The sequence below is a fragment of the Andrena cerasifolii genome, chromosome 6 (genome assembly GCF_050908995.1).
Source record: "Andrena cerasifolii isolate SP2316 chromosome 6, iyAndCera1_principal, whole genome shotgun sequence".
Lineage (NCBI taxonomy): Eukaryota > Metazoa > Arthropoda > Insecta > Hymenoptera > Andrenidae > Andrena > Andrena cerasifolii.
The window spans coordinates 8,147,798-8,157,198 of NC_135123.1; the positions used below are offsets into that span (position 1 = coordinate 8,147,798).

Consider the following 9,401-nt stretch of genomic DNA (forward strand, 5'->3'; position numbering starts at 1 on the left):
GACCGAAAAGCGACCATACGGGACGGGCCCCAACAGCATGTACCTAAGCAATAAGACTAAAGCCCGTTTCTAACAAGGTGAGTATCCCAGGTGTCCACCTTCGATTGCTTTGAATATTGGATATGTTTGAGAGGACCGAAAAATAAGATATGTGTTTTTTATAACGGCTAGTTTTCATATTTAGGGGGTGAAACCACCCCTCAAAGTTATAAGATCTTCAGGTGTCCGCAACCGATTGCTTTGGTTTTTGGATGTTTTAGAGGACCGAAAAATAAATAAATATGAAAACGGGCCACTATAAAAAGAACACGTATATCTTATTTTTCGGTCGTCTAAAACATATCCAAAATTCAAAGCAATCGGTTGCGGACACCTGGGATACTCTCACTTTATTAAGATTATAATTTTTTAGTGTAACGAATGAAATGAAATTTACATGAACAATATAATTCTACAAATCGTAATACATAAAACTATCTCTTTAATAATAAAGCTGGCTGTGATATAATTCAACGCAAGGGTACATGCGCAGTTGGGCATCACGAATTACTAAATCGGTAATGCGATTCGCGCTTTTTATCGTAAAAATAAAATAAAAAAAATAAATCCATCACATCTGACACTATACACGCTTGTAAGGCCAAACTGCGACGGATTATGTGCAGATCGCATACTGTTCCGGGCCGTCATGGCCACAAAAGTGTAGAGAAGCAAAGAAACTCGATCGCGAGCGACTATAGTCAACGCTAGTTCCCGTAAGTCGTAGAGGGGATGACTATAGTCGGCGTTAGTATCCACAGTGATTCGACCGAAGACTAGTCGGCAGTAGTAGTGAAAGGGGATATAAAGCAATGATCATTGTAAGTCTCATAAGCAGTTGTTCTTAATTGTACCAGTTTATACATAATATAGTAAAGATGAGGGGGATAAATAACTTGGGTTACATCTTATTATCAAACAAATTGATTTGAATTTCGAAAAGGTATTCCTTTAAAAGACAACTAACATTCTAGCACTAGAATTATTGAAAATATATTTTTCACATGTTGATATAGTTTTATTTGAAATAGTTATTCAAACATAAATACAATCTATGTATGTACTACTCAAAATATATCAATTTATGGATTAACATCGGAATTGTAAATGTTTGGAAAGCAAAAAGTTTCTAAAGTACATGATTATTGATGAATGTATTATTATGATTTGCGTTTTGTCGCCTTTCGGGCAAATCAGATAATATTAGTAAAACACCGGCGTGCAATACCGACGTTTTCGATTGCAGAATTAAACGCGCAATTTTACTAACATTACATTTTACTAAAAAAAAATATTTGATGTAACTTCTGTATACATGCAGCCAATGATTGAGAATTAGTGGATACTAAAAATATGCGGCCAGGAAACACGCTTTCTCGAGTAATACTGTCATTTTTAAATATCAAACACTTCGTACTGTTAAAAGATTCTAGTATTGATCGAACTATTACGTTCTTTGGATATGTTTAACAATTTAAAAATCTAAAACCAACTAATCGAATTTATCGTACAGGTCTTAATAAATACATGATGATTTTTAAGGGCGAATAATTGTTACACAGATTACATGAAATTTTTTTTAAGCTTCTCTAAGTATTTCTTACGTCTGAATATAAAAAAAGGTATTTTCCCTGATCATTATTTTTATGCATTACATGAATATACAATACAAAACCATGAACTAGAGGATAATTTCCTGTGAATATATTCTAACGGTTCCCTTACTTCTACTCAAATTTTGTGACTGTACAGAAAACAACTGCATTTTACTTTTTATTCCCTAACGTAGATAATAGTAAGGATCAACAATTTTTTTTTTATTTTAATAAACCTTCAAATGTTTCTACTTTAAGTTTGCTAATATTGATATTACAACTATATATAAGTATGTATTATGCATTTATGTGTGAATATATAACTATATAACTGTACAAACGGAACTCTTAATTCGTTCCCCACTTATATAACAATAAGTGATCATTGTGTCATAGTCATTAACCTCGAATTATTTGGCTAATGATGTATGAAAAAACATCGTCAGCATTATGAGAATATCACATCAAACGAACTTTACTATAAACGATAGTATTGTCATGAATAAAATAAATTATCGACAGTTTTTCCTTAAATTCCAAATTAAATAGAATCATGAAAAATGCAATGATATATATATGTAATGAATAGTACGAATTTCAATCGAGAGCACAATGTTAAACGCAATTCTTCGTCAATCGATGTATCAAAAATAAAGCGGTGCGAACTATAAATTCCTAAAAGCATTTGGACCCTTTTATATTACGCGAACTTGATTCTGATAATTTGCCCTAAAACAACAATACGGAGTTTTAGGTGTTTTCGTGTTTGCATTATTTATAGACCAATTCGAATTTCTTCTTTTTTTATATATATGTGAACTACTTTACGTAATATCGTAAAAAGAAGAAGAAATAAAGTAGATGGTAAAGAAATAGAAGGCCGATGTACGGATTGCACACGATACTGACGATACGATCACTTTAATTCAGTTCTCCTTAATGGTTGGCAGTTATAGCCTGGACGTATTGCTGTCCAAAATAGAGCAAAAAGTGGTAGGGTATTTTATAAATCTTATTTGCACCGATATTCATAGCGTTCAGTTATCCCTTTGTAAATTGAATTGCGCAAGACTGAGGATAAGATTAAGGTATTTTAGATCTATATTAACCTTTCCACTTACTATTTAAATAACTCTTGAAAAGTCGCTGCTTTCTTTTTTAAATTCAATTGATACTTTTCTAGAGGAACTTATAGTATTATGAAAAGGTACACTACATTATTATACTATGGCATTAAAATACATTAAGCGAATTTCAGATAAATTGTTGTTCAGTACTGCAACACACTGATCGATTTTTCTTTCATACCTTCGTTTATCGCTTGTAGTTTATGTATATAAAATTCATTTAAGTCTTGAAAATATCGTTAGAAGGCATATTTATGGAGAATTAAAGATTTGCAACGATGAATAGCGCACGGTAAGTGCAAATTAGAATTAGTAATACAAAAGTATTTTATGTTTAGCCTGATGGTAATAGGATTCAATTTTAATAAATTCAATGTTCAAAACGATATATGCGTTGCCACAGATCATATTGCGTTTAAAGTATGTCTAATGCGTAAATCACTCGGTGACATGCTCTATTTCTGTCTCTTGTCAGCTTTTTTAATTTATCACAGCTGGGGAAAACGCGACAAGAAGGAAAACTTGTCTTGCACCCCCGAAAAACAAAGCTGGTATGGTCCTCTATTCCATGTAGTCCCACCAATCCTTTTCGTAACCTTCGTGTACGTGTTCCAAAAGCACTTTCCTCCGACTGTCGCAGTATCTTCAAATAAAAAGAAACACGTGAGATATATTCAATAACATATGCGCGTTTGGCTCATTAGGCTTTAAAGTCGTGGATATGTTTGTTTAAATGGAACCATATATTATTGTTCACGCGACGCCATTGCTGACGTCGAGAGAAGTTCGTATAACCCACGGTATTGACCTCTACGGAACCTTAAACACGAAGAATCGCGTATATTTGGGAAGAACAGAAAGGTGTATCAGATCAGATCTTAATGGAACTCAAATACGTTGGAATAAATAACTTCGAACATTTTTCACGGTGAAACGCATAAATTTTAGACCTTTCTGCTTTCCTCGGCACATGTAATTTTCCTTCTTTCCAGGTCATACGAAGGTCACGCTGTCATGTTTTTCCACACCTTTCGATGCCAGTTAAGACATCGCGCGAATAAAAATACATGGCTGCATACAAAAAAAAGAAACTGCAAAAATAACTTTCGTGTTATAAAAAATAACGAATCAGGTTTATGTAATTAAAATAATTAAAGCATTTTTAACCTGGTAACAATAGTTATAAAACAGTGATGAACAAGTGATAAAAACTAAAAGATATCAATTACTGCAATTTTCTTTTTAGCAAAATCAGGATACTAATACTATTTCGATGTGCTCGTAGATAAAATATTCATTTAACAACTTACCTATACTTATCTTGCACCTTTTGTTTAATATCAGCAAGATTTTCACCGGTAATATCCCTTTCAAGATATTCAGAGAGGCGTTCCGTCGTACCCTCCAGATCTTTTTGGTTGTCTTCGAAAATCACAGACTGGTTGTTTTTTCGCACGTAAAAAGCAAAAACATAAGTATACATAAGAGTCTGTCTACAGGAGCACAAAATATCTACCGCTTTCTTTAAAAATTGTACCTGAAAAACAGAGTAACGATGTTAGTCTAACATTCCCGTTCGACCGGCGGTCGTGCATTTAATTTTAATCTATTTCACCTCGATCCACGACATATTATGTTGCTGCATTTCTTCCATTTTTTCTTTAACACTCGCATAAAGTTTATTTTCGAATTTCAACGACTGCATATGATTCATGTATCTATTGCAATAAAATAAGTATCTTTGTAACGCGGATCTTGATTTTTCTTGAGCGTCTCTTGCGGCTTTAGCCTCTTCTTCGTCGTAACGATTACAATTATACCAACTGGAACCATGCGGTTCCCAAGGTCCAAGACACACCCAACAGAAATCAGCTTTACAATTTTGATTTTTACACACCATGTGGTTACATCCACCATCCTTCTCAATGATGACGTTGCACTTTGGACATTCTTTTGTATTCGCAGCGATCCAATTCGATGTTTCAGAGTCATCGTCGCATTTCTTTATCCACTTACGCAGCAAGTGACATTTCACTGGGTCGTGCCAATTCTCGCCGCAATAGAAACAGAATGTATGTCTACATTTGCAAGTTACGGGCCTTGCTTCTATATATTGTACTTTTATAGCGTTATTACAATCCGGAGACGGGCACCACCTTAGTAACCTATTACACTGCAAAGCGGAATAATAATTAGTACGCTTTACACACGATTATATCGACGCGCGTTAAGAAGAGTAGCACGTTTCATTTATTTTCTTACGGACAACTGCATGTAGAAATAATGAAACGTGTTACTTTTCGTAACGCGCGTGGATATAAATATATATTAATGCGCAAGGTGGTATTTACTTCGACAAAACTATTAGTTATCAAATGTTGATACTTCAATTTGACTTTCGAGTCCTTTATAAGACGCATAACGGTGACATCGTCGACTAAAATGTCACAAGCGTGCGCCGCGCACGCGATAGTTTGACCAACTCCTTCTTCCATAATCTTCGTGGTAAGATATTCTCCCCAACAGCCGGTACAAAAGCGATGTCCGCACTCGAGCCCAGTCATCATCTAATTTAAGAATAATGCTTGAAAGATGCGTGTACGTATATAGAAACCCTTTCATTGATTAATGAAACGACAAAATATATTACAAAATAATGTCCCCTTTGTACCGGTCTAACAAGGGGACCTTCAGGACTGGCAAACTCAGAAATTGTTTATACTCAGTGTACGTGAAGGTGTCCCCTCGGACTTTAATTTCCCAAAGCAGTAAGGTGCGCTTTCACGTCTCACTGTTGGTACTATTTCTTTTTTTTTTTTATTCATTTGAATACCTACACCTTCGCGAAACATAAAAGGAAGCAAAAAGGGCGAAACATCGAATAGTAACGAGTCGACAGTCGGCTAATTGTAAAGCGTATCCAGATACGCCGCGTAGAGTAATAAACTCACAACCTGCAAATGTGAGCCGTACGTTCGAGATCAAGGGCAGGTCACTGGAACACCCCCGATTGACGCACCTACACTGCGTTCCACATTAGAGCATACTCGTTTCGCGCAGGGATACACGTTGATTGGTGGTAAACCGGCAGGGAAAGTGCTACGACCAATCGCGTATGTCAGATCCGTAAGAGCTGCGCAAATCGGTCGCAAATCGGTAGGGGCGTTGATACACTCTTATATGGAACGCAGTGTATGTGCCTTTCGTGCCGCGATGTACGCGACCCTTGTGCGTATGCTAGCTGCCGTTCACCACTATCTCGTTTGCAAGTTCCATTTTCTACTCTACGTGTTTTATCTTTGAATGAAAAATCTAATTTATTGTAAATATTCCTATTTAAAAATCACTATATACAATAAAAAGTACGATGTTCCAAGCAAGAGATAATTTAAACTAAGATGTGTGTGTTTAATTGAAAGTCACGTCCATCTCCTGGGAGGTGGAGCACCGGTATACACCATACACCCATACATATAACAGATGTTTACATATCTGTTAATTAGCATGAATTTGATAAACTTTGCATGTGAAAGGTGTAGGTATTCAAATGAATACAAAAAAAAAGTACCAACAGTGAGACGTGACCTGGCGATCTCCTGCTTACTAGTCGGGAGCGCCACACACTGGCCCACGCTATTCGTTGGTCATAGTTTTCTATCAAATGTATGGAAGGGAATTCGACATTTTTCAAAGTCGATTTTCTCGAATTTGGAGGGGAAGCGCACCTTACTGCTTTGGGGAAATTAAAGTCCGAGTGAAGACCTTCACGTACACCGAGTATAAACAATAATTCTGAGTTTGCCAGTCCTGAAGGTCCCCTTGCGAGTTAACTTTGCCTATCATAAGAGTTTAAAGAAAACACATCCTGCAGATACATTTGCATCCTTTGAATACAGTTCGCCTGTACACTGTACAGACTAGTCAACAGAAGAGTTAACACAAATTCGTTTATACATACTGCAGATGGTTGGATGGTAAAACATATTCCACATTCCTCGGTACCGCTCGTCGACGTTCTCCTGGACTAAAAATCACAAGTATACATTACCAACTGGAACTCCCATCGCTGTTCAGAGAAAAGCTTCAAACTTACTTACCAAAGAACTTTGGGAAGATTGATTTCTGTTTATTAAGGGACCCTTTGTAAATGGATTAACAACTCGCGCCTCCGCGAACAGTTTCTCTTGATCGCCGTCGTAAAAGCGTTCCATTAATTTCTCTTTGTCCCATTTAAAATGATTTAATAAAATACGCGTGGTGGTCGCTGGTATCTACAATTAAATCGTCAAGCACACCGATTACACGCGTACATCGATTCTCTTTGTATCAATAGATGTTATTATTTCTATCGAGCCTCGAAACTGTTACGACATAGTAGCCCTTTGACTTTACGAAACGGGATGCTACTTCACGTACTTCTACGACTGTGTTGACTTCTTTTATGGAATCGATCATGTGCTGCACTATCTCCTCCGTCGACAGAACTTCGAAAGGATAGTTATCGACGTCCGTCGCCCGTTCGCTGGGATTCTCCGATTCTGTTTCCATCGCGAAATCCACATCGTCCCCGCTGGATTCGTTGCCGGAATCGACGTCGTCGTACGTCTCCTCTTCGGAATCCATTGTGCCGTCGATTTGCGGAGCGATTAAAACGCCAATTTATATGTATTTATTCTTTTTATTTCACGTAGTTTGCACCTGTACATAAAACACCTCTATCAAGGAGTGCGCCTTTCGCGGCCGATTACTCCAATTTCTAAGTCATACTTTGTCCGTGTACACTAAGTTTCATTTGCTCGACTGCACAGTAAACGTGTGTACGGGAAACAATGAAAGCACCAGTAAGAGCGTGTTACGATTAAGTAAAAACTTTTACGTTGGCGCACTTTCGTTTTGAATTGTCCTTTATCGACTTTCGAAATAATTGCAACGGGAACGATAGGAGCGGCGCGGTTCCACCATAATAATTACCGTTCCACCACTTTGCTCGGCGGGTTTTACGGGAATTTCGTTACTAGGAAGAAACGTATCGCACCTGTACCCGCGAAATACTGTTGTAGCGGAACGAGGTGAAAACAGCTTATGTTTCAGCACATGACGTCATCGTTCGCTACTTCCCGAATAAAGAAACTCTGTCGCACGTATTTCCTTACTTACTACCAATGCGGCCCCGCAAAATTTACTACCGCCACGCTACAAGAGTCTTTGATAAATCTAGAGGACCGAAGAGTTATCGAAATATATCTGCGATATTTCGAAGCAACGATAAAATCATCTACCAAAACATCCGACTTGAACTCCGACAGCTGATATAGCAAATACTATTGTCACGGCAGAAAGGATGAATGAGCTGCCGTGTAGCTAGCCTTCTATGTACATATTGCCCAATGGCGTCCCGTGTTTATCGAATTGATATTTCGCATCGTTCTTTGGCTTTTGTTCACATTTTCGGTAATTTCGCATAAAACATTACCGTTCAAGTTGTAACTAATGAATTAAGATCAGCATTAAAATAATCGAGAGCGGTTCAGTTTCGATAGAAATAAAGTCATTCCGATAGAAGCGATACTCATTAAGGGGCAATTTTCTCTTTGTCGAACTTGTGTTCCACTAACAGTGCCTGGAGATTATAATTAATTTCAATTTTAGAAATAAACGTATACGATGGATCGTATCTTTGAAAAATAGAAATAACCCAAGTATAAGAAATATATTTTGTAATTCTGCCGTACGTAAGGATATCGAATTTTGGGAATACAGTTACGCGCGGTATCACTGATGCAACCAAATGAAGCCCGATTTTTCTAAAACCGTAGAACCAAGTGAAAGTTCTTAAGGAAAAATTAATTCAATTATTTCTTCATTAAGCGACAGGACATCCGATTTAATCGATGATCTTAACGTGCACGAACATACTGAACAGATTTTGCGCGATGCTTGAAAATTAATCGACGTCGAAACACATCACAGGTGTTACGAAATGTATTACCATGCACAACAATCTTTTTAGCCATTGCACTCAGGGAGTCACCAATTTAGTAGGCTAATCGGGTGAAACCATAAATTAATCTAGGATGCACTATTTGCCATCAAAGAATGGACGAGCTTATAGCTCGATCACTGCTGCCACGTCCATAGCAATGCGTGCCGTAACTTTCCTTCGATGATTGACTTAAATGCACTAGTTTCTTCTGCGCTCACTGATTCAGGTTAAGGCTTGCTGATCGTTGAATGAGAATAGACACAAAATTTCACGCGATACCATCCAAGAAATTGTACATCTATTAGCGACGCGACAACAAAATGTCTCGTCACCAAGTGCTGTTTCACTGATTCCAGTCAACTGCTTGAAGTGCGCTCCGAACGCGGCGCACAGCTGACGCACATGGGCGTCTCAATAGAGGGCACAACTATTTCATATAACGAAATTTAATTCATATCAAAACAATTAATTATCGTATCGAAAGAAAAACGATTATACTAAAGGCCGTTCCGACGAAAAGTACTATTACCACACTTTGTTCTTACGGCAATCACTAGTGTACTTTCCTATAGTAATTCGCGTCTTAATTTATTTATTCTTCTGGCGGAATAAAATGCACTGAAATTTGAAAATAATTAAAAAGGTTTGTTAATGAAC

The 9,401-nt window shown here is 37.2% G+C and overlaps 1 protein-coding gene across 5 annotated transcripts; it reads right to left on the reverse strand.

Moving 5' to 3' along the window:
* Positions 1-1,035: 1,035 nt before the first annotated feature.
* On the reverse strand, positions 1,036-9,114 carry Ari-1 (E3 ubiquitin-protein ligase ariadne-1). Of its 5 annotated transcripts, none has more exons than XM_076814936.1 (8): positions 8,751-9,114; positions 7,178-7,459; positions 6,859-7,032; positions 6,720-6,785; positions 5,113-5,328; positions 4,377-4,934; positions 4,072-4,298; positions 1,036-3,404 (listed from the first exon to the last, which is right to left on the reverse strand). In XM_076814936.1, exons 2-8 carry the CDS (start codon positions 7,382-7,384, stop codon positions 3,323-3,325), a joined length of 1,530 nt encoding a protein of 509 aa, XP_076671051.1. In that variant the 5' UTR covers positions 7,385-7,459; positions 8,751-9,114; the 3' UTR covers positions 1,036-3,322. The 5 variants fall into 5 exon arrangements, with proteins under 5 accessions (XP_076671051.1, XP_076671055.1, XP_076671053.1 ...); XM_076814940.1 differs by lacking the exon at positions 8,751-9,114 and adding an exon at positions 7,797-8,248 and having other exon boundaries at positions 4,072-4,199; XM_076814938.1 differs by lacking the exon at positions 8,751-9,114 and adding an exon at positions 7,919-8,226.
* Between the last annotated feature and the right edge of the window lie 287 nt (positions 9,115-9,401).